The following is a 25770-nucleotide window of genomic DNA, read 5'->3' as shown; positions in this document are numbered from 1 at the left end:
GACCTCTGACAGTTGAGAAGTGCATGCATAATCAAAACAAAGCCCCGAAGGAGTGTGTGTGTGGGGGGGAGGGGTGACCGCAAGGGAAACCACCATACATAAAAGGCTTATGATGGCTACCATGCTTTCAGGAACTACCCTAAAGTTCTTTCACGTCCTTTGTATGAGAGGATACAGTTTTGTGGAGAGGAGGGAATGAAAGCATTGTTTGGATCCCATGGAAGATTTCTGCTTGTGCAACAGTCCATGTTCAAGCAGATATTACTCTCTATTGTCTGCTTGTTTTGTGAATGTGGTTATAGCCCCACTGTTTTTTCTGTGTACTAAAGGCATGTTGTTGTTTTTGCTGTCAAGTCACATCCAGTCTGCTGTAGAGTTTAGGGTCAGACTATGATCTGGAAGGCTTGGGTTCAGATCCCCACACTGACATGGAAGCTTGCTAGTTGGTCTCTGGTCAGTTATATACTCTCAGCCTAATGTACCTCACAGGGCACTTGTAAGGAGATGAGAACTATATAAGCCTCTTTGGATCCTCATTGGGGAGAAAGACGGGACATAAATGATGTAAATAAATTGTACATTCAGTTGCTCAACATGCACTGTTTTGTTAAAATGGTACCATTGTGCTATTTGTTGCAGCAACCCTTGAGCTATTGCTGTGTTAAATACAATTAATTTTCTGTACATGCATCATTAGATCCTGCCCTGTGGGTCTGGCCATTGGGAATATGGTTTGCCCTGATGGCCTTGCACCCTGGAGTTGGTGTTAACCATAGTTTGCCATGATGAGGGCCAGATTGGGGAAACAATTATCGTTAACCACCATTTGTTTCTAAATCAGTCACCCAGACCTCAGAAGGTAGGGACATCCAGAGCAAAGGCTCTGATGAAGATCTTAACAACTGAACAAATTTATTTGGGAACCAGCAATCTTTAGGCACTTGTGAAACGTACTCATTCCTCAGTGTCCCAATTAACAAATTCCAAATCTGCATTCTGAACCAGAGGAAGTTTTAAACAGTCTTCATAGGTCACTGTACTAGAAGAAATTAGAAAAATTGAAGAAGAATGTTATCAGCACATGCATTAATAGGGCCAGGTTATGTTAGCCTTTTGTCCAAGGTGGTAGAGGTGACTAGATTTTGCAGGCCTTCAAGCTTCTAGCTTGAAACAATTCACAAATACGCACAGGTCAGGTATTGCATTAAGCATTTGTTTCCTTTCAATGACTGGACGCAAGGAATTTGAACTACCTGTGATATAAGGCCATTAACATAATGTCAGGCCATTATCTCCAAAGAAACCTGATCACTTCCTTTGGTAATTTTCCATTCTAGGTATTTAAATGCCTTGGTGCATATCACCAGCCAGTCTGTTCCACGAGTATTGGAAGATGTGGGTATGAATCCTATCCCTGCCATAAAGCAGGATAACCTTAGCCCAGTCCTTTTCAGCCTAACTTGATTCTTGTTAGGGTAAAATGGAGGAAGGTTGGGGGCTGATGGATGCCACACTGAGCTCCCCTTGGAGGAAGGTTGGGATAAAAATGTACTAAATTAATAAAATTACCTTTTTGTTATAAAAAATATCCTCAAAGCACTTAATAGCATAATAAATGGTCAGTTAAAATGTTTTTAAATCATGAAAACATACAAGGAGACAAAACAACCTCCCCATTAATTGGAATTTAAAAAGAAAAACAATAATAGAAGAAATGCTTTGCAAGATCCAGCATCGACACAAATAACAGTAAAAAAGCCAACCTAACTACTCTGACTCGCCTAACTCAGTGTCTCTTAGGGAGCCTGAGAAATGGCTACCACATCCAAGGAAGGATGCAAATTACCCACTCCCAACCCAGGGAGGTAGTGATGAAAAATAACAGTACAGGACTCTTTGGAATAAGTACACTTTAATTCCTTTAATGAGGATCCATTGTAGGGCATTTGGTGACTTTAGAGAACCTTGGTCCGATTGCATGCCCCTGTGGTGGTGGCAACGCATTGGAATGTCTGTCCTATCAACTTTCGATGGTACTTCCTGTGCCTACCATGATGACCTCGCCTAACTCAGTGCCATTTGACTAAACCAAAAGCCCAAGAAAGAGGAAAGATCAGAAGGGGTGGTGGTAGACAGAGAAAAGGTCTATAATACTGGAGGCACAGCCTCTGAAAAGACCCTTTCCTGTGGCCACCCACAGAATCTCTGATGGCAGCAGCACACCAAACAGGCCCTCCAGGCTGGACTTGTGTTGCAAAAGGCAATCCTTCAGGTGTCTTGGTTCCAAACAGTTTATGGGTTTGAGGTCAAAATCTGCACTTTGATTTGGGCTTGGCAACAAATATTGAAGTGGAACCAGTGAAGGAGAGTGGTAAAGCAACTTGCCCCATAGTCAACTGGGCAACATTGCAAGTCAATAGAAGCTTTCAGGGAACTTTTCAAAGGCAACCTCCTGTTTTAAAATAGTCCTGTCTGGAAGTTGCTGTGAGTGTGGCCAATTAACTACCCCCCCCCCAAAAGAACAGCTTTATGATGACTGAAAATAAAGGTGTTGATGAAGAAGAGGGTAAGCCTAGAAAATATTGGAGAGGGGAGATTTTAGTGAGTGGGGTGTGGATTTTCAAGTTGCTCATCTGTCCCACCTCCATTACTCTCAGTCTCCTAGCTTGCCAGAACATAAGAGCAGTCTTGATGGGTTGTGGGAACAGTGGTCTATCTAGTCCAGCAGCCTGTTTTATAAAGTGGCCAATCAGATACACCAAAACCTATCTTCCTGAGAATATATCTCTACAGTATACACAGCAGTGCTGTCATTCTACAATGCTGTATGTCTTACATAAAATCTTCATATTACGCATTTTGAGTGAGTAAAACTGTCTTTAAAAAGCATTTCACTCATTTCAAAAGACAAAGTACATTACCAAAAACATTTTCAAAATAATTTTCCCACTCGTTTGGGGAGGATATGACATCGTACACTAGAAGTAACCCCGAGGCCCATATTAAATAAGAACCAAAATTTTAAATTATCGTGATTGTTTATCGCTGTAATCAATCTTTAATGACAAAGTATTTTACAGCTGGTTTTCCCCCCGTGCTTTCCAACGTTCCCAGATTTTTTCATTAAGAAAGCCCCAGGGGAAAACCTGGGGGGCTACCCCCAATTTTCCCCTCCGGGCCATCGCATCTCTTTGTACTCCCCCTGTCCAACCAAAGTGCCCATGTTTCAGAACCAAATCAGGCCACAGCGATCTGGATTCAAATAATCCATTTCATCCAATAAAACCTGAAGTTTAGAGGTCACCAATTTATAGGCAACACCCAATTTCTGATTAAAGACATTCATTTGCGGGCTTTGTTCACACTTTTTAAAAAAGGAACCCATAACATACTTCCACTGTGTGCTATGCTTTGCAACCCTGCCAACTTCTGTTTCATTTGAACTTAAGTGCCCCACGTCTAAACAGTGATTTATGTAGAACAGCAAATGGTAGGTAGAGTTACAGATTCATAGTGAGAGCATTGGTAGCCCAGCACTGCTGGCTTCCACCTTTTGTCCTGTTAATTTCCATATCTGCTGTTTTTCTTTATCTCTCTTACCTTTCCCTATGCATTTCTTCTGTTGAATCTGGTTGGGAAATAATCAGAGACCTATTGGCTGCTACAGTTTGTACTCTAGTAGTTATAAGGCATAATTGAAAGCACATATAGAAGTTCAAGGTCTCATTTCATCCACAGGCAGGATCTGGAGGTAGTGTCATACAAAGATAAAAAGATGTGAGATGTGCCTCAGAATTAGAGATGCTTAAGAAGTGCAGTGTAATTCAGGTGATGTTTTTTTATTTCAGCCCCCTATAGGAGAAGAAGGTGGCCAGAAGAGATATCCATCAGCATTGGGAGTAGACGGAAGGAAGCGATATCCATCCCAGTCTTCCAGCAAATCAGTCAGCCAGACCCCCTCCAATCAAGCCCCTGCTTCATCTAGCCAAGCCCCCACCTCGTCTAGTCAGCCTGTGCAAGAGGATGCCAAAAACCTGAGCCAGCCACATGCTGTTTCCACAACCACTGTGGAAACTCAAACAATGGGGAAATAGACACACCAGAACATCTGATGGAAAGGAGGGCAGGGACAGAAAAGGAGTTGGAATGTGGGTGTTCAAGACTAGGCTGCTTGCGGGAGGTGGGGACTACAATGCACATGATTTCCCTTGTTGGCTGGAGAAACCAGATGATCCAAGTTGAAAGCATCTTTTTCCCTCGCTGTGATTAAGTCATTGGTAGGAGCCAGATCCCCACATTTTCATGTCTTATCGCCTTTCAGGGGTAGGGTTGGGAAGCGGGAGATTTTTTTATAAATATAAATATATATATATATATATTATATATATATCAAGTTTTAAATTATTGATAGAAGAAGTTTGTTGGGATTAACCAAAACAATTCTGCATCGTGCAGCCACGTGATCCAGCTCCTCCTCATCCCACTGAACACTGATCAACTATGCAGCCCACTTGGAAAGGAGGAGGGGCGGGTAGAACAATGGAAGTTCCACTTGGAAACAAACAAGCCTTGTTTTGGCTTTCCAAGCCCAGCAGGCTCCTCGCAGTCCAGATACGGCAATGCACAAGGAGTCCCTTTGCCGCCGTCCCCCGCCACCTGTGTCACCTCTGGTATGGCTCCCTTCCATGGCGGCTCACACTTTCCATCATAGACTCGCTACTGGAAGTCAACCAAAGGACCTTGGCCAAACGCAGGCCCACCTCCCCTTGGGCTTGCTCAGTTCCTTTTGTGTGATGGGTAGAACATAAACTCGCACATTGTCTCCCTTCACATAAGAATTCTACTCTCTTTCTGAGACTTCACTGAAAGAGCTTTCTCTTAAAAACAAAAACAAAACACACACAAAAAACAAAAAAAACTTGTTTGTTTTTTTTAAAACTTTTTTTTGCTTCCTTCCTTGAAAATAAGTTGCCTTATTGTGGAGTTGGGAACTTGGAGGCCTACCTGACTTCTCTGAGCAAGTTTGGAGCATGGTATCTTTTTGGGATTCAGCCGGGGTGTGATGGTCTCTGCTGTGTCCCAGTCCGGTGACTCATGCCTGGAATAGCTGAAGATTTCCCCTCTGACCTGGCTGTGCTTGGCATTGACTGTGGAACAGTACTCTCTTGACCTCTGGATGAATGTTGGTTCGAACCACGTGGACCGTTTCCCTCTGGAGCAGGGTGAACTGGGGCACTTCATTCTAAGACTTTGCTGTAGTTGTAGTTGATGCCGATGTAAATGTGTCAGCTGTTCCGGTGCCCTTCCTGATGCAGCAACTACACGTGCTTATTGCCTCACTCAGACCTTCAGGTGCACTGCCATTTCCCTCCTTTTTCCCACCGGGAGAGGCCAGGAACTAGCCTGTTCATCTCATGAACTCTCCCTTTCCCAGGGCGGGCAGGCAGGCAGATGTGCCAGGAATGGGTATTTCTCACACGAGGATCTGCAGGGGCATATTATTGCTCTTGACATATGTGGTTGAAGAACGCGTACGCCAAGAAATCAGCTTTAAAGCAAACAAGGTGGATTTTTGTGTGTGGTGGTAGCTTCCAAATCAGGCAGCTTGCTAAGTGTTAACTTTCCTGTGCAGGCTTCCCTTTCTGTAGCTGCTTTTTACAAATGGCATGCTAGCCTTTCCTTCCTTCCCTGGGTTGACCTTGTAGCCAAGGAGGGCTCAGCTGCTTAGACTCTTCTTTAGCTACAGACTCCTTGACTGTCTTGCATCATGAGAGGATCACTTCATGTGTTGGAACTATGTCCCTCCACTTAGTGTAGTAGGACTGGATAGAAAACACCTTGCTTGTTTTTGCTTGGGTTAACAGTTGGAATGAAGCCTGAAACTATTCACAGTGTGCACACATGTAGCTCTTAATATCTTAACAAGCAGCTGGTATTGGAGCCATAGGAGTAAACATCTGAGAAGATGGACGCATCTGCATAGAGGCAACCAGTTTCTAGCAATCCGCTTTGTTCCCCCCACCCTCTGCATTTTGTACCTCCCCTTGTGTCCTGTCCCAGGTTCTGTAAGCCAGAGAATTCAGTGGAAGGGAGATCTGAGGTTACTTGGTCATTGTGCTGCCCCAGCTTTTCACTTGAGAGTCTTAAAAGGGATACAACAATGGATGCAAAAGGGGGGGTACAATATCATTTATGTTGTCCTGTACACCACGGCTTGGCTCCAGCTTCTCCCATGGATTATGGGTAGCAGGCACTTCCGGGTGCATGTAGGTAGTGTGTTGCATATTTCATGTAGCTGCAGCCTTTTCACTCCCCCAGGGGTCCCACAACCTTTGGGAGGTGTGTTGAAGCTGTTGCTAGGCGGGGGAGGGGCAGAGAACCCTTGGGTGAGCTAAAGCAGGAGTTGTGCTTTTTTTGGATCCAAGCCCAGTGTGTGAGGTGGGGCGGGGGAGAGCTGTCTTAAGGATGCCATGTTTTTGGAGTTTATGTTCCAGGCATGCTTGCAGTATATTAAAAGCTGCCAAGAGCGTGGCCCTGAGGCCCACAGCAGTGAAGACTTCTCCTACTCCCTGCAGTCAGCCATTTGGAGCATATATTTGTGAATGTAGGGTTGGGAGGAAATGGTTGATTCATCATTCTTCCTGTTTGTGGGGGCCACAGATGTAGGTAATGGAGGAGACGGGGATTACTGGGAAGGGCCTGTTTTGTCAAGCCAAATGTTCTAACTTGTGTCAGAGCATGCTGTTAGTGAGTGTATTGAGCAGCCTTGGCCAACCACACAACGCATGGCGTGGCCAAGTAGCAGCACACTTTTTATTTGCTGCTTCAGTGGGGTTCCTGTTCTGCATCAAATCCCTAGCCTGCCATTTGTGTATCATTTAAAAGACATGAGTTTCACCAAGTGTGGCAGAGTACCTGACCTGAGCTTTCACTGCAGCAGGGGAATCAGCTGTCTATAGACTTCTGTTGCTTGCTTTTTCATTTAGCTCTGTGTTGTGCTGAAATCATTCAAGCTCTTTGTTACACTTGGGCAGCAGTTTTAGCATCTAGTGACAGGGAAATTGGCTGGGATGGCAATCTTGTATCCTTTTAAATATGAAAAAAATGCATTTATTGAGGTAACAAGGTGCCAAGTGTTCAGGCTAGATACAGTTGTGAGATTATCAATACTTTCTTCCAGCTCTTTTTTAACTTTAAAAGGAAATGGTTTTTAACTTCCAGTGAACGTCAGCCCCTAAGTGTTGCACTTGCAATGGCTTGCAAAGCATGTGGGAAGGGAGAAGATGATAGACCCCTGTTCCCTGTAAGAATGGGCACACTGGTTCCTATCTGGCTTTCACTGGGTATATAGTGATAGCCAGACCACAAATTCTCTTATCTGTGGTGGAAGAGACAAACTGAAGACAAGTCACCATTGAGGAAGCCTAGCCTTTTTCTGCTATGAGGGTGTATTTAATGTCTTGCATCATCTTCAGACAATGGTATCAGTGTGTGTAGGCAAGAAGCCCTAGTGTGCTATGCATGGCTATTGTTACCACCTGTCTCTTCCATCCCATCACCTGTAGAGATTATGGATCTTGCCATTATCAGTTTGGGGAGAGACCAAATGTTAAAGGCATCTCTGTTGTAATAACTTGTATCAATTTATGCCTTAGTTTACAGGGTGGATCACGTTCAACAGACATTGGTCTCCCACGCTCAGATCTCTAGTGGTTATACCTTGTCAGAAGGGAGATCTTCAGTTATTACATAGGGAAGCCAGCGGCTACTGCGCTGTTTCTGATGCTACTAGGGATTCCGTTGGTTTTCCTAATGTACAAAAAAAAGATGTCTAAAAAAATATTACACATCCTGAATATCAGGTGCCCTTACCTCTTACAGATAGGTATGGATGAGGAGTCTGGTTTAGGATAGATAGTGGAAGTAAGTGACCTTTATTACTACTATGCGTTGGTGCTCTGTCTATCCTATCCCCCTTACCTTTCCTCCTCTCTCTACATTTGCTTTATCTGCAGTTGTGTCCCTCCAGGGTTCTGTATTTTCTCATCTTGCTTCTGACCGTACTGTTAAAACATGACACAGTAACCTCAATACTCTGCTAAATATCAGTTTTTATAAAGTAATGGGATGGGAGTCTTCGTTCATGCCTTTTTTTGATTTTCTTTCGGTTAAGCAAAAACAATCACTCAATGCAACAAACCTCTGCAGTGCTCTATTATCGCTCCACGTGGCTCTTCCTCCTCAAACTCAGATTTGTCAATAACTTTTAAAAAAATCAGCTAGGTTTTTAGAAGGGAGGGGTAACAAAAAGGTTTCAATTTTTTAAAAAATAATTTCAATTGAATGTTTTTTGGGGGAGTGGCATGGAAGTTCATCTCAGCAACATGGGTTTAGATGAAGTTTTTTAAAAAATACTCAAGTCAACATTTCTGTTTGTTTACATTTTCACTTTCTGAAGACACTTGAACATAGGACCGATGAATCTGTGATGAGGATGCCCTGTGGTTGGAAGCATGGAAAGGGCATGGGCCTAAAGCCATTCCGGTGTGGTTTTATGGACTTCATTCTTCCAAGTCTGATGGCCATCTGTTGCCCTCCTTTGTTTTATTTCCTCAACTGGTATTGTTCCTGCATCTATTCATCCTCCCTCCCAGAATATAAATTTTGGTACAACCGTGTGGCCTGGGCCACTCACATCCCGTGGGGGTGGGTAGGATATCAATGCTTTTGGCCACAAAAGCCTTCCTGCTGTATAGTAGCATTCCTGTGGCTATGGATTAGGAATGGCTGAATCTTCCTCCTCTTGTTACTGGCTTTGTCCTTGAAGTAGTGCACTACCATGATGGTTGGGATCTCCAGTCCATGAAAACTGTGACTTGGAAGTCAACGCTGAGCTTTAAATTGTGAGGGTTGGGATTTCATTAGTGTGAAGTCTGTATTAAGCTGCTAAAAACTATGGATAAGCAACCTGCTAATGATGCAGTGGTGTTTTTTTTTTTTTTTATAGATGTCTGAAAATTCAGTCACAGTGGAAAACAACATCGAGATTGTTTGGTCTGCTTGCTCTCCCTGAGCAGGTTTTTTTTTCTCGTATGTGCTCCAGCCTCACCCCTTCTGCATAAAAAACAGAAGTCTTTGCAATCAATTTCAGCTGTGTTTATTCTTGAGGTTAAACCAACTGTTACCATATATCATCTGGGAGGAAACGATTTTATTAATATGGCTTGCCATACACAATCCCATGTATGTAATTCTTAACCCATGTGCTAGGATTGTCATCACGTTGGGGGGAGGGGGGAAAGGAAGAGGAAGAAAATGTAAAATACTTGAATGAGAGCTTGTATTATAAACAGTAATATTATTCAGAGTATCTGCTTTCTAGGCTGATGTGACTCATTATTCTAGTAGTGCTTTAGTCCTTTGTAATTTGTGGTAATTATGCTTTTTCCTTTTTAATACAAAAATGTATAAAAATAAAAACCTCAAAAGACCATGTAGTGTTGCATTCTTTTATCATTGCTTCAAGCTACAGTGATGTGGAACTAGTCATAGAGAAATGTGTAACTTCATGTTGTGACACAGGTAAGTGCGCCTTAATGTCACTGGAGAAGGGAGAGAATGATGGTGCTTGTCATTTTATAGTACCAGCTTCCTGTTTAGTGTCTTGTTCCACCCTCAATACCATGCACTTCAGCAGCAGTATTGTAGGCATGTGGGCACCATGTAAATTCCTGCGAATGAAAGAAGTCCGCTCATAAACAGCAAATCAAGAGCTATCTGGAATACTGTTTACTACTTCATCTGGTATTTCTAAGAACTAGGCCCAAGAGAAGACATAATCCAAGGATGGTTTAAAGTTGTATTACTTTGCCTATTTGCCTCCTGTTCTGAGTGCAGACTTGTTTTCCTACCTGATGGAGCCGACAGCATACTTTGTGATAATGGTGTGTGAGTGTTTTTTTTTTTATAATCAATTACACAATACCAGTTCTGCAGAAAAGGACAGAGACTAGTGCCATTTTACTTATTCTCATGGCTTTCTCCTTAAAGACATATTAATTTTGCTTGCCCAAGCTGATGGCACAGGTACAGATCTTGGAACCTGCCTCTAGCATCATGGCCAGTACCATAGAGCTCTAATTGGCCTTCAGCTCCACAACTAGCAATGTGCATTTAGATATACCCAGTTTGGATATATATCTGAAAAATATCTTGGTGTTTTCCAGATATATTTGGGTCTCCCAAAGGGATTTTTCGGGATACCAGGAAATAGGTTTTGAATACCCCTTCAAATATTTGGGAGTAACTGGGAATAGCATTTTAAGGTTCCCACTACTGTTCTCCCACTCCCCCTTTTATTTTACTGTGCTTCTGTGTCTTCCCAAGGCTTGGTATCAGCTTGCCATGTTCTACTGGCTTTGATTTTGCCCCTAACATTGTGTTCTTTGTTGGAGTTGGGTTGTGTCAGGCTTGCAGTAGATTCTTGGGCCTGACATTTCTTTTGATTCTTGGGTTGAACATTGTCTTGATTGGTTGATTTCACATTTGTTGGATTTGCAACAGATTCCTATTCCATTTGGCTTGGAGGATTCTGTGGTTTGACAGTGTGGATTTGCTGGTTTGACATTTGTTGTGTTAGGCTAGCCACATTGTCCTGTGCTTCTGCATTGGTTCTTTGGGCTTGTTGGTTTGGATTGCATTGGGACAAAATTGCCTCAGCCTGCTGTACTGTGACCCTGATCAGGATCTGGCCCTTGCAGCATTTTTAAATCTCTTTAAAAATGATGGCATCCACAGGTCTAGTCCATAGATGCCATCACATTTAGTTTGGCCCTATGGCTAAAAGAAAACAGCTGCTTTCCTGATCCTGGGAAATACATTTTCAGAGAGGTCTTGCTCTTGATAATTTGCATTGGGTCAGGCTGAATTTCTAGGAAAAAGTAACCTGAAATTCTGCCACAGTAACTGGTTTTCTGCCAGCTGGAATACTGGAAATATATACCCCTCACTGTAAAACCTACCGTATATACTCGCGTATAAGCCGAGTTTTTCAGCCCAAAAAAAGGGCTGAAAAAAGCCAACTCGGCTTATACGCGGGTCAATACGGTAGGCGAGGGGAGGGGGGAGGAGGGATAGAGGGAGGGGGAACTTACCGCCGCTGCCGCCGCCATCCCGCACGCCTTCTCTGCGGCCTGGGAGAGGCCTGCAGGGCCTGCCTGAGTGCAGGCAGGCCCCGCCGCCCCCCCCCCCGCCGCCCCCCCCCCCGCCTTCTCTGCGGCCTGGGAGAGGCCTGCAGGCCCCGCCGCCCCCCCGCGCCTTCTCTGTGGCCTGGGAGAGGCCTGCAGGCCCCGCCGCCCCCCCCCCCGCCGCCCCCCTCCCGCGCCTTCTCTGCGGCCTGGGAGAGGCCTGCAGGGCCTGCCTGCAGGCAGGCCCCCCCGCGCCTTCTCTGCGGCCTGGGAGAGGCCTGCAGGGCCTGCCTGAGTGCAGGCAGGCCCCGCTGCCCCCCCGCGCCTTTTTTGAGGCCTGCAGGGCCTGCCTGCGCTCAGGCAGGGCCCCACTGCCGCATCCGGCCTGCGTGCCTTCCCTGCCGCCACCTCCAGCTGATCAGCAGGCCTCGTCCTCCCGGTGAGTAAGGGGTTCAGGGGCTCTTCTCCCTCCCCTCTAGGGTGGCGCTGGGGTCAGGGTGGGTGTGGAGGGCCCGGGAGGGGGTGGCACTGGGGTCGGGGTGGGTCTGGAGGGCCCGGGAGGCCGGGCGGGAGGGCGACCTGGGGCAGGGGCATTGTGTAAGCCGACCCTCGGCTTATACATGGGTGCCTAATTTTTCCCCATTTTTGGGGTAAAATTAGGCACCTCGGCTTATACGCGGGTTGGCTTATACATGAGTACGGTAACCATAGCTCTACAACTGATATTTTAAATACAATCAAAGCCAGCAGTTACCTTGAACTGCAATCTAGACATTAGCATTCTTCTGTATAATGCAAACATTATGTTCATTTTAATTCCCTTCAAAGGGCACAGACCATGCTGATCTGTCTTCTGATAATGGAAACTCAGAACCTGTGTGATGGACAGCTGCATAATGAGTTGTCCAGGTCATGAAACCTTGAGTGACAGGAGGTCCAAACAGAATTTTTTTTTTGAGAATTCTACAAGTGGCAGTTGAGAGAGACCATTATGAAACTGACAGTTGAGGCTGGCAGCCAGAGTGAGAGGGAACACTTTCTTAATGATCAAGAAAGATCCTGTGTGTGAAAGCAGTGATTTAAATTTCCTTCCCTAAGCCCAGCCTAGGCCGGGGATAGAGGGTGGGATATAAATCAGAAATAAATAAATAAATAAGGGAAATAGCTCCTAAGTGATCCCTAACCAGTTTTAAGAAAGAAAACGGGGGGAAATTGTGTGTATTGTTCTGGACTCCGCCAACATTTGAAATCTTGTTTCAAGAAGCTTAGGTCTGTTTAACTAAGCAATGACTGCCAGGGGTTCTAAATCTCAGGCAATATCAAAAGTGAACTTTCAGTGAAATACATCAGATACATCTTGATTAGATATTTTGTAATGTTCATAAATATCCTATGTTAACCGCATTTGTTATTTTGTTACATGAAAAGTTTATTTCCTGAAACCTCCCTGCCAACCTGTCCTTTCCCCCCAAAGAGACAACTAAAACAGTTTTGAGTTTTTATTTCATTCAGCTTCTGTTGTTCCATTTTCTAACTTATATAAAGAGCTTTTTGGCAGCTCCCCCAACCATCTTAAGTATGGGACATGAAAACAAGAGACAAATTATAAGTATCAGAAATGACAGTGGTGAGGAAACATAAATCAATAAAACACAAGGAGTTCCCTCATAACCTGCCACAAGGATATGTATCTTCAAGCTCCTTGTTAAGAAAATCATTTGACATAGCCATATTTCCTGATTCCTGTGGTTATCAGAATAGAGGGAGTGGACTGCATTTAGGGAAGGTCATTTGGATTTTTTTTGGTGATTCAGGCATGCTTTCTGAGAAGTTCTCGTAGGCCTTTGACTGCTTGAAAGATGTGTCTGTTCCATGCAGGTGGTCCAGAAACCCCAAAGACCCATAACACTGATCGAAACGGGTGGGGGAGGGCAAAGGGAGAAAAATTTAGTGGTTTGGTGGTGCAGAAGCTTCCTTTCTATTAACTTACCTCCTCGCATTTAAACAGTGGTCTTTGTCTCTCCATTTTGTTCTTGCCACATTTGCTAGCAGTCCTCATTCTGCTATTGGAAAGTGATGTGACTTAAAGGTTGTATTGTGGGACAGGACACTTTGGCTGCACTGCATTCCTTGTGTCTGATGGTAGTTGCTCAAAGTACACAATTATTTTTCTTAGCCATGATTATATATCATATTTTAATAGCGAAGTTGGCCAAATCTTTGGATACTTAAATCTGGTGACTGGAGCTATGAATGGGCAAGACAGGTCTTTCCACAAACCTGAAAAGGGCTCCAGGTTAGCAGAAAAAAATGTGAAATCTAAAAATAAGTAATTTGGGTGGTGGGTTAAAAACCCCCAAAATGATTAAAGGAGTGTCTGTTGCCGGCCCATCAGAGCATTCCAAGGATTGGAGTTTCTGTGAGTAAAAGATAGGGAGGGGGCAGGACTCTTTCCACACCTATTTTGGCCTTTGAGGGAGGACTCGTTGGGACTAGCCTTGGCTACGGTTGCCAGCTCCAGATTTGAAATTCCTGGAGATTTTGTAGTGGAGTATGAGGAGGGCAGTTTGGGGAGGGAAGAGGCCTCCGTCAGATATAATGCAATAGTCCACACTCCAAAGAAGCCATTTTCTCCAGGGTGACAGATTTCTGTTGTCTGGAGTTCAGTTTTAATTCTGGGGGCTCAGCAAACTTAGGCCTTGCAGGAACCTCTGGGTGACCTGATACCACCCAACTTGCAGGATTCAGCTAGGCCTGGCTGCTTGCTACTGTTCAACAGCAGCCACCCAATGAAAGCCAGTGTGGTGTAGCACTTAGTTTATCTGGGAATTTTCCAACCTTGAGCTGGCAACCTAAGGAATGAAGGAAACAGGATAAGGGGAGAGTCTATGGAGGCTTTCAGGAAAAGGAAAGAGGAAATAGTGGGGGAGGAGAAAGCGAGGTGCCCCCCTCCACAAGTCCTTGAGGGATCCTTACCATACAAATGGGTCTGGTCCAATGGCAAGCACCACACAACTGAGCCATAATTTTCCAAGGTAAAAGCTGCTGGGGAAGGAGAGAGAAAGCTTAATACAGAAGGGCAGATAAACATATGTTGGCTGTTTGGTGCAAAAGGAGAGATGATGTTTATACCACACTTTTTCCCAACCTTAAAGGAATCTCAAAGCAGCTTACAATTGCCTTCCCCTCCTCACAACAGACACTTTGTGAAGTAGGTGGGGCTGAGAGAGTTCAGAGAGAACTGTGACTAGCCCACGGTCACACAGCAGGATTCATGTGTAGGAGTGGGGAAACAAACCTGGTTCGCCAGATTAGAGGTTGACACTCATGTGGAAGAGTGGGGGATCAAACCCAGTTCTCCAGATTAGATTCTGCCACTCTTAACCACTACACCATGCTGGAAAAGGGAGAGACTATGGGTGCTTTCTGGAAAAGGAAAGAGGAAATGGTGTGTGTGTGGGGGGTACGTTTCCTCCTGCAAGTCCTTGTGGGTTCGCATTTGTATTATTTACACTTCTCAAGAAAACTAGGGAGTAGGTCTAAAGGTTTTCTGTTTCAATATGTAAGCAAATGGGAGAAATGTGCAAAAATACAAGAGCTGATGGCTTCAATTTAGAGGGAAAACCTTGATTTGGAGGCGTTAGACCTAAGGTGAAATGGTTACTGGAAGAGATTTTTTTGAGCTTTCTGTAGTTTTCTCACTCTTAACATTTGTATTGTGTAGTCTCAATCCTTATGGGTTCAGAAGTGCCTTGTAATAAATAATATACCAGTGATGGCGAACCTTTTAGAGACCGAGTGCCCAAACTGCAACCCAAAACCCACTTATTTATTGCAAAGTGCCAACACGGCAATTTAACCTGAATAATAAGGAGGTAGCACATACCCATCAGGGCTAGTAACCCGTGATGGACTTTTCCTCCAAACATTTGTCCAATCCCCTCTTAAAGGCATCTAGGCTAGATGCCATCACCACATCCTGTGGCAAGGAGTTTCACATGTTAATTACATGCTGGGTAAGTGGGTGTTCCTCTTTTAGTAGGGAATTTGAAAGGTGGGAGGCGCCGCAAAGCCCGCGCTGTGGCCCGAGCGCTCTGCTCCCCTCCAACCTAGCTCCTCTCCAACCCCACCACAGGAATCACCTTCGCCACAGACTCAACAGGCTGCCATCCGCGCCTCACCCTCACGCCACATGTGAGCCGTCCTGCCGCATGTGACGGGAGGGAGGAAGCGCTCTCATTGGGCTGCTGGGCAGAGCGGCAGGTGATGTGAGAAATGCCCTTGGGTGCGCGTGGAGAGGGGAGCAGCCTGGCCCTGCATCCCTCTGGCTTTCTAGTAATGAACTCAGGCGAACTCTGTGCTGGGGCGACGGTGTGCGTGCCCACAGAGAGGGCTCTGAGTGCTCCCTCTGACACGCGTGCCATAGGTTCGCCACCACTAATATACTATAAAGACCGGAATGTTGGAGAATGGTGCCTAAGGGCTCAGCACATCCAGCATCACATGTAGTTTTGAACCAAGCTCCCACTTTTGTGTATGTCTCTTCCCTTCAGCATATGTGGAATCAGTACAGTGGCAAAGCTAGCCAAACACCAAAAATCAGAGAGGCGTCTCCTAGTGGAGGACAACTGGAACTGAAGCCATATTATTATCTCAGTTTGACTTACATATTCAGTAAGTAGCTAAAAGACGCTTTAATGATACAGGTCTATTGGCCTAAAGACCATGAGCAAAATCACAATAAAATCCTCTGAGATAAAATTATTCATTCACACTCGATCCATCATTACCCTGGAAAAAATTTTTTTGCAACTAATAAGGTTACACTAGAATCTGACCCGTTTTTAACCCCACCTGATATGTGGCTCAGTGGTAGAGCCTCTGCTTGGCATGCAGAAGGTTCCAGGTTCAATCCCCGGTATCTCCAGTAAAGGGACTAGGCAGGTAGGTGATGTGAAAGACCTCTACCTGAGACCCTGGAGAACCACCGCCGGTTTGAGACTTGGATGGACCAAGGGTCTGATTCAGTATAAGGCAGCTTCATGTGTGTTCAAGATATAACTAGCCTTTTTAATTACTAGAGTACAGCTGGGCAGGTAATATTTTCTTTCTACTACTGTTGCACCTTTAGTCAGTGCTTGGTTCTGGAATATGAGGAAGAGCTGCCTCAACAGTATGAGGTTCACAGAAGGTCAGGCAAGATGGGAAGATTACCAAGACGCCTGGAGGAAAGCCAGCTGGCCAAGGAAAATGGGGAGTAAAACCACCATGATCCCACTGTGACCAGCAGCTTAGGTGAAGGAATGCAAGCGCAGAGGATAGGCCCTTCCATCTCAGGCATGCGGCTTGCAGCTCACCCACCCTCTAATCCTTGGGGCAGTAGATATTTTGAGGTAGTAAACACCTGTCAACTGCAAGTTTTACTAAGCAATGGCCTTGCCCACTTTCCTGGAACATGGGGCAGGTGCTATATTGGGGAACAGCATTAATGAAAGACTCCTAAGCATCACTGGATTATGCTATGTATTCAAGTAAGCAAAGTGATTTTTGGTTGGTATTCCACTACTTACTGAAAGCTTCTGTCTGAAGTCAGGGTTTGTCTTAGATTGTCAGCAGAATTTGATGGATATCTTCTCAAAATAAGAACAGCAGTCAAAAATAGTATCATGCCTTAAGAAAAGCCTTTATTTTACAAAATTAAGAACCAATAATATGTACACACAAGCATTTTCAACATCAGCTTGCAAGATGTGCATGGTGGAGAGTTTAAGCTTGTTAAAATACCAGACTGCTGTCGCCTTCCATTTGGTTTTCAGGACTGTATGAGACTTGCAGAAGTATCAAATACACTTCAGAATAGCTTCTTACTCTATAGCCATTTTCAACAATCTGGGGCTGTAATGTACTATAAAAGGGAAATCTAGAAGTTTTAACTTTCACTGGTTGTAAAATCTTAAATACAACATGTAATATTCACGTTAAGAACCTCCAGTTTATGAGAAGGATAAAGTATTTCACTTGAAGTGAAACCAAGCAACTGAAATAGCTTTGGTCCAGACTTAAATGCAGTCTGAAGCATGCAGACAATTTTGTTCCAATCTATAGTAAAGATTAAACTTAATATAATACTCCATGGCCCAGCTATCTAAAGGAAAGGAGGTGCTAGGTATAATGCTAGCCAAATACAGCCATTATGACTGCTACTTTCATGCATTATCTCCACCACCAGGGTTGAATGGTCACAAATTGACTTACACAAAAGGTAAAAACTAGCAGAGGGCTGAAAAACACATCACCCTCACAGAGAGCAAAAGAAGTTTTAAAATAAGCTTTCAAAAGCTGAATCTGCAAGTGCACGAGAGAACCTCAGCTCTGCTGAAAGTTCTGAAAAGATTTACTCCTTGCAGATTCAGTCTGGTTTAAAAGAAAAGAAGTATATACATTGTAACTTGTCCCTCTGGTTTTCACACACAGGCAAAATACTATACCAGTAATTACGAAATCACTTGATCGGCATCTCCTGGGATTGGACATAAAGATGCATTTTGCCCCGTACAAAAACACTAGCAGTTTTGCTGTTGGTTTGAGAGATGCTAAACAGTTTTAAGGAGGCAGTTTACTTTCATGGCCCCTTGTGTAAAACTTGTCACTGCTGCATATTGTTGATAATAGCCAAAATACTCATTTTTTCTTGGGCTGTTTCAACATCTTCGCTCTGTTTCTGAGCCACTCCGGTACCAAGGCCATATAGTCTCCCACAGTACTTTGCATCATCAATTGTATCCTCAAAGAACAACTGGAGAGAGAAAACAACATTACATTTCTAGTTGTGCCATTCATCCCCTGTAACTTTTGTCATGTAATTACATTAAGACATATCTGCAGTGCTTGCATGACCCATGGAAAAGGGACTCTGAATACTATGAAAATTGCACTTTAGCCTGAAGGGGTTGAAAATGCTATGAGAGTGTTGAGCTATTTAAGTCCCTATGTACTCCCTTCCTGATGTGTCAGAATAGGCATGTTGAAGGTACCTCTTTCATTCTGAAAAATGCCATCCCTGTGAGTAGAGAGTCTGATCCAGCTTGGTGCTGCCGTCCAATCCGCTGCAAATCTAGCTGGTCAGCAACTTCTTGAAGACCTCCCTGCAATGCAGAAACAAATCTGAGAACTGAACTAGTCTGATGCAACACCTGGAACTGAGTCTGGAAACAGACAATGAGGCAGTCTTCATACAGGAATAATGAACCTTTGGCATGACAGTGGATCAAAAGCTGGCCACCATGTTTTGTACTACCTGAAATTTCTAGAATACTTTCAAGGGCAGCCCTATAGATAGTGCACTGCAATAAACAAAGATTCATATTTACGTTTTACAAATAAAGTTAACCTTGCATAAGAATTTAGTGACCAATTAGTAATGACACCACTAAGTGATCCAGCGGACAAAACCCAAGTTGACAGCAGCTAATGACATGGCAATAGTATTGGTGGTGGTGACACAATGGTGAGAGTGTCATTCTATGATCTGGCAGAGCCAGGTTCAAATCCCCGTTCTAACATGGAAGCTTGGTGGGTGACCCTGGACAGTCATACACACAAAGCCTAACCTCATAGGGTTGTTATGAGGATTTTTTTTAAAAGCTCTGAGCAACATTTTAGCCTCAACCCTGAAATGAGATAAGAGTAAAAATGTGACTTATGTCAAGGCCTGGGTTCTTCCCCCACCAATAATGAAGCCCACCTTAAAAACTATGCCGAACCATTAATCCACCCTCATCACTTCTAAGAAACATACATGGGCTCTCTCTGTATATTAAGGACTACTACACAACAATATGTATTACTGTTGCAGCTGATATAAAGCACTTTACTATGTAAATTTCCAAGAATATACTGCAGCATAGAAAATAAATTTCAGTCTAGAAGACTGAAATATGATTTCTGAACAGGATTATGTGGGCAAATTTAATGCAGTAACTACCTATCCCCAAAACATGTTCTCATATCAGCAAGCCTCAAAAAAATTACAATTTGGATCACAGTTTTGGTCCAAATATACCTTACATTAGCCTTTCAAAAAAGATTTTTTCCTGCTATTTGCAGATCTTATAAATGCAAGCTTTAAGGATTCGCATTTGAACCGTCAACCGCCTTCCCCATATCCCATCAAAAAAGACAGCACTTTCTTTACATTTTCTGGATTTGGTCATGATAAAATGGTAGGCAGCCAACTGACCAGCATCCTAATGCGTGTGTATAAAGTGCCGTCAAGTTGCAGCCGACTTACGGTGACCCCTTACGGGGTTTTCAAGGCAAGAGACTAATAGAGGTGGTCTGCCGGTGCCTTCTTCTGCATAACAATCCTGATATTCCTTGGTGGTCTCCCATCCCAATAGGGCTTACCCTACTTAGCTTCCAAGATCTGACCAGATCAGGCTATATCATGCTGCCTTTCCTCCCAGCCCTAATATACATATATAAAGCCAAGGCAATTTAAATTATATATGCCTGGTGATTATGAAAACATAAAAGACAATATAATCCATACGCTGGTTTACTTCAATTTTGTGCTTGCATATACACAAGCAAACCCAACTTACAGCAAGTTTGGCAAACACAGTACTGAAAGTACCTTCAGATTTTTGCAGCTCTTCATTAAGTACTTAACATCATATATGGATGGGAAGAAAAGGTTCAGGATATGAAAGAACTCATGCTCTTCTTCTGGAAGCCTTGAATCTGTTAGGAGTTTCACCATGTAACCAAAGTCATAGCCACTGTTGGAGAAATGGTGAAAAGAGATGTCACCCAGCAACAGTCTAGGGCTTGCGTCTGCTATGACAGAGGACTGTATTATATCACATTCTCCCTACTTCAACACATCCTTTACAAAATCAGAAGATAGCTACTGAAGTACAGCTATTAGGTAACAACCTTGAGGGAGTTACTGGTAAGAAGCAGAGAATGAATATGACAGAAGTCTGCATTCCCAAGTGGAAAGATGGCACAAGAGGCAGCAGGGCAGAGTCATCTACTTTATTCTACCAGGCAGCAAGTACTTGTGAATTGCTGCTGGTGAAAAGTACAAGCCAAGTATTCATAATTGAAAACAACTACTCGTTTCTGGGAGATGAGGTTTTCAAGTCCAGCATTTAAAAGCAATCAATCCATTTATGCTCTGCCTGCCCTATATGTGTGAAGTACCACTTAACTCTACAGCTCCTATTACTTTACTTATATTAATGATTTGGGTTGCCCAATCATTTTTGTTGTACAGGGTTTTTGTATAATCCATGCACGACAACCAAACATTCGGCAACAAAATATTTTGCCAGCACTCAAGAATGATGGGGAAAGCTTTCTTTGCTGAATTTTTACTTGATGCATAGCTGGAGACAGCACAAAGGCCCTGCTGGGAAGGGGGAAAAAATACTGGCAACCCTACAATTCTTTCTGCCCTACAAACCAAGAAGACGAAGGAAGAATATTCACAAAGTGTTATGAACACAGAATAACAGTTATAAGAAAAAGTCTATTTGACCAACCTGTGAAATGAAAGCCACTTCACATTGTCACAGAGCACTACACCAGAGGTCATAAGCAGCTCTGCAAAATGCAAGGTATCAATCCCCTCCTCCTCATGCTTCTGGAATTGCAGCCCAGAGCTTGCAAGAAGATCTATAGAATCTTGAGAATACATATCTTCTCTAGGAGGGAAAGGCAAATAAGCATTAGACATCAGTTGTCATTGAGCCTAAATCTTTTTTTTTTATTGGTTTATATAATATAAATTTTCCATGTTAACAAACAACAATAAAAATAATATAAAAAATTAAGTCATAAGTAATGTTGTTATAGTTATTTAAGTACTTAATAAAATAAAAAACAAAGGAAAATTTGTTAACTTCCCCATCACCTCCGTCCGCCTCTTAATAAAGTATTCTATCCCGTCGTGATAATCTTAATTATTCTTATATCTCAGTTAAATTTCAATCAAAATATTCTGTTAATATAATTAATTACACTTCTTTATGTTAGCAATATCATCTAGATCAGATTAAAAGATACTCTTCCATTTTCCCCAGTCCTAGTTCATATTCACAATATTTCATCCAAGCCTCCCATTCCCCCATAAATTGAACATTGTCCTTTTGGTTTAAAGTAGCTGTAAATTTTGCCATTTCCACCAGTTCAAACATTTTCATAATCCAGTCTTCTTTCCCAGGAGTGTCTGCCCCTTTCCATTTTGCTGCATAGAGCAATCTTGCAGCTGTTGTCGCATAGATCAAAAAAGTCCTTTGTATTAACAAGTCATCAGGTATCATGCTTAATAGCATCATTTCTGGTGTTTTGGGTATATTTTTTGTACTATTAGTCTTAATTCATTATAAATCATATCCCCAAAATCCTTAGCTTTGTCACAAGTCCACCACATATGATAAAAAGAACCAACTTTATTACATTTCCAACATTTAGGGGATGTCACTTTATAAATCCTTGCAATCTTCTTAGGTGTTAAATGCCATCTATACATCATTTTATATATATTTTCTCGAATTGACTGCGCATTTATTCCTTTCAGGTCTTTCGCCCATAATCTTTCCCATTTATTTAAAGCAATATCATGTCCCACAGTTTGAGCCCAGTTAATCATTGTTGGTTTAATTATTTCCTGCTCACAATAAATTGTTAAAAGAAGATTATACATTTTAGAGATCAGTTGAGTGTTATTATCTAATAACATCCTGTGAAAAGGCGATTTCTCTTTAGAGAATCCATTCTTCATATCTTGTGTAAATACTGATTTAATTTGATAATATTGAAGCCATTGTAAATCGTCTTTAAGTAACTGAAAGTCTTTTAGTGAGCTTTTTTCCCCTTCCCAGTTAATTAACTCTTGGTAGGTGATAAATTTGTCCAATCTAAGTGGGCGTAATGTCATTGAGCCTAAATCTTCACCCTCTTCCCCTCGGCAAAGCAATTTATCTTGTACTTACATTTCATGACTGAGTACTCAAAATTATGCAATATGCAACATGTACTTAGTTTTCAAAGCATTGAAAACTGTGTGGAAAGGATTAAAGAGATTTGCATTTACAAGCCTGAATTTTCTCTAGAAGCTAAAGCGACCACACTGAGGCTATCGTCTCCTCCTAATGTAGCCAGAGTACAAGAGTCACTGGAAAAGACATTATGCTAGGAAAAGAGGAAGACCGAACATGAGATGGAGTGACTCAACCAAGGAAGCCATGTCCCCTCAGTTTGCAAGACCAGAGCAAGGCTGTTAACGTTAGGATGTTTGGGAGGTCACTAATTCATAGGGTTGCCATAAGTTGGAAGTGACTTGATGGTACTTACCACACATACCAAAAATTTGCAGTAGCCATATAGTTGCAACCATTAAGAGAAAGTGCTGGTAAAAGTGATCTGATCTCTCAAGGGTAAAACGCATCAAGTTTGGCCTCTGCTATGAGATAATGTGTTCTGGAATTACAAGGGCCGCAAAACATTCCCAGGATGATGGGGAAGCAGGATTGCTGAGGGGCAGAGGGGTCAGTCGAAACATCCATCCTAGGCCTCAAGCTGGATAGTGGATCATACAGCTCACCTGTACAGGGAAGCAGTCAAATTCCAACAGAAAAGGGTGCACAAAAGTCCGGCACTCCTCTAACCCAAGACTGCTGTAACCATAAGTGATGAACAGGCAGTCTCCCAAGATGCCACAATTCAAGGTGTGCTCATTTGTGCTGGAAGCAATAGAAGAGTCTCCAAGTTCACCCCAGCTTTGTACAAACGTCTCAGCCTTTGCCTTCTGCCTTACAGGAGAACCTTGTACCCAGCACAAACTGGGAGCATACCACCAGAGGCTCCCACGCAGAAGTCTCAGGCATGTTGCAATTCATGTGGCTGCACTGGCAAGGATGGAAAGAGCACAAGGCAGGCTTTTGTGCTATGTCCAACAATACCAGCAGGCCTCAGCCTTTGCTGCATGCCCTATCACATACACCCACATGTGGCTATGCCTCACACCACTACTGATGCTCCCTCCATGTACTGCTATGTCTAACACACTTGTTAACCATCCCTCTAGGAAATTAATGCAGAGGCAATCCTTAAAACAGTTAGAACATACTAACCCTGAATATGAACATATTTTTTGCATGTAAGGAAATGCACCTTGACTTGAATTTGTAATCAGATATGATGGATTTGTTCCAACGTCATGTTTGGATGAGTGGAAGACACCAGCTGACAAGACTATCATCCATATATATCACAGTAATTTATTTTAATAAATCTTTACTCCACATACGTATTACATAAATGGCAGTGGATTACAGCTTTTGGAAATAGCTTCCTAATTTGCTGCCACAGGGGAAAAAATACCTCCTAGGCAATAAACTGTTCCTGATTTTAAAGAAAATCTGGTAAGAGGCCATCGAGTTTTATTGTCTAGACTCACAGGCCAAATAATTTGGTGATCATCCTGGGATTAAGAGCAATGCTTTAATACGGTTTTGAGAAAAGACCAATTATTAACAACTTCTAGGGTCGAAGATTCAGCTTGAAGTATAATCCTTCATGCTAACATGGGAATTTTTCTTGCTGTGTTTTTACTTAGTACCACTTTTCATAATAGAACAGAAAGATTATTCCCCCCCCCCCCACACACACACACACACAAACTTACGTAAGGTTGAATTTGAAGTTAAACTGCCAGGTGTTGATTCCAGCAGGATATTCTCCTTTCTCATTTGTGAAAGTCAGGCCCAACTGGATGATTTTCAGGAGATCAACATTACACCGCAGCAGCTGATACTGATAGTCAATAGAGCTACGAAATTCACCGATGGGTCGAACGACAACTCCGGGAAACTCTGTATCCTATGCAGAGAAGGGAAGAATTTTACTACAGTATTAATAACCAGGGAAATTCACCTAGGTAATAACACCAAAAATTGACTATTCAGTGGACTAACTAAAATTAATCTCCAGTATTATTAATACAATGACCTCTCATTTTCCTATGCTCTCAAGCCTTTTAACAGAACTGTTTGTTCCATTCGGCAACAGAGAGACATTTTACCAACTATTTCTTGTTACATTTTCAGTTGGATGGTTTTGATTATTTGCTTTGTTTTCCCAATATTTCAAGGGTGCAACTAGAAACTAGTAGGGTGAAGTATCTAAGGCTCCCCGACCCCCAAATCTCCAGGTATTTCCCAACCCAGAGCTGGTAACCCTACATGTATGTTATGTTTTGATGTGAACAGGACTGCTTTACTTTACTCCAGCATTCTCTTTCCAATAGCCACCTGCCTTTCAGAGCACATAATAGGATGTGAAGGCCAATTTCTGAAAAGTATTGTGCAAAAATGCACAAGTGCAAGATTTACAAAACAGTCTGTTTTTAGAGCAATTGAGACAGCATACAAATAGTTAGGCACCTGTGTTAAATTTGCACTAGAAATGCAAGAAACATTGAAAGATACCTCTGTGCTCCTGGTTCATGTCTACTGACCAGTTGAGCACACATTATAACAAAATTTATACCCACATATACAAATAAGTCCTAGATGCAGAAAAAAGGTTGAACACTGAAGCATGCTTACCATTGCAATATAGCTGTAGCTGAGAACAATTTCTCGAATTTTCCTCATCTCTTCTTCTAGATTGTTTGCCCACACTTCACAGATCACCTGACTGTTTTCTGCAAGTGCTGCCGGCATCTTGAAAGTTCTGCACCACAGTCACGATGACAATGATGGAAACTGCAAAATGCCAAAATAAAACGCACTATAAAAATACTACTTTACTACAACGTACCTAAGCTTAATTACTGTCAAAACCATCATACTTCACGTCACACTAAATGGGCACCCCGATCAGTAGTGATTCCTATTGCACAAAGAATTGCAGACTTCGACATTCCTAATTAAGGACACAAGCTTTGTCTGGCACATGTGACTCTAAAGCTGAAGTACTGAACTACTTTTCTCTCTTCTGTCTGCAATTCAAATATGAGCACTTGGTATGAAAGAAGCATGGGGTAAACCACACATTTCTAATTTAAAACAGCATTCTTACATCAGGGCAAGTTATTAGTAGATAATTACACATAGCTGTTCTCTATTTACTTTGGTTTGGTTAAAGACAATGACAGGATCCTGCAACAGATCTCCACTAACAGAGGTCATTTCTGTCAGTGGGATAGGACTCCCTCACTCCCCCCTCCCACTGCAGCCCCAAATGGACCCAAAATGCTGTTCCTATGGGACCAGGGACCCCTAGGTACAGCATACATCACATGTCTGCAGTGGGAGGTGAATCAGATTACTCCTTTCCATTAGTGGAAATTCTCCACACAACACAAGGCAATGATCACTACATTTTAAAATATAATAATTTCATGGCAGATAATAAGTGTAAAACCTGTTAGGAGGATATTTGCAACCTAATATTTATAGCATATTCTGTTCTGCTTTGGCCACAAGTTGATTCTAGTACATCTAAGCCATTTACATCTCATGCTGGCAAAGGCAATGCATTTCCCACATAGGCCCTTCCAGCTAAACAAAGA

The 25770-nt window shown here is 42.8% G+C and overlaps 2 protein-coding genes across 2 annotated transcripts in view; one reads left to right on the top strand and one right to left on the bottom strand.

Annotated features, from left to right (window-relative positions):
• Positions 1-4226, top strand: part of LARP1 (La ribonucleoprotein 1, translational regulator) — a 97934-nt gene extending 93708 nt beyond the window's left edge. The window contains exon 19 of the mRNA XM_056858261.1: positions 3849-4226. Coding sequence (XP_056714239.1) covers positions 3849-4094 — 246 coding nt within the window. The 3' untranslated portion in view covers positions 4095-4226. The remainder of the gene's footprint in view (positions 1-3848) is intronic.
• Positions 4227-17832: 13606 nt separating this feature from the next.
• Positions 17833-24986, bottom strand: CNOT8 (CCR4-NOT transcription complex subunit 8). Its single transcript, XM_056857863.1, has 6 exons — positions 24803-24986; positions 23881-24074; positions 20735-20896; positions 19822-19966; positions 18221-18331; positions 17833-17982 (listed from the first exon to the last, which is right to left on the bottom strand). Exons 1-6 carry the CDS (start codon positions 24917-24919, stop codon positions 17833-17835), a joined length of 879 nt encoding a protein of 292 aa, XP_056713841.1. The 5' UTR covers positions 24920-24986.
• Between the last annotated feature and the right edge of the window lie 784 nt (positions 24987-25770).

This window comes from Euleptes europaea, chromosome 1 (assembly GCF_029931775.1).
Source record: "Euleptes europaea isolate rEulEur1 chromosome 1, rEulEur1.hap1, whole genome shotgun sequence".
Classification (NCBI taxonomy): Eukaryota; Metazoa; Chordata; class Lepidosauria; order Squamata; family Sphaerodactylidae; genus Euleptes; species Euleptes europaea.
The sequence above is the reverse complement of the archived record's forward strand: the minus strand, read 5'-3'. Positions and strand labels throughout refer to the sequence as shown.

What these genes read in the sequence shown, in the direction of transcription:
- CNOT8 (XM_056857863.1), bottom strand. Translation starts at nt 24,919, where the DNA reads ATGCCGGCAGCACTTGCAGAAAACAGTCAGGTGATCTGTGAAGTGTGG. An exon ending in GCTACAGCTATATTGCAATG is followed by an intron (nt 24,075 to 24,802) that starts GTAAGCATGCTT and finishes TTCTCTGCATAG; the next exon opens with GATACAGAGTTTCCCGGAGT. An exon ending in AACTTCAAATTCAACCTTAC is followed by an intron (nt 20,897 to 23,880) that starts GTAAGTTTGTGT and finishes TTTCCCTCCTAG; the next exon opens with AGAAGATATGTATTCTCAAG.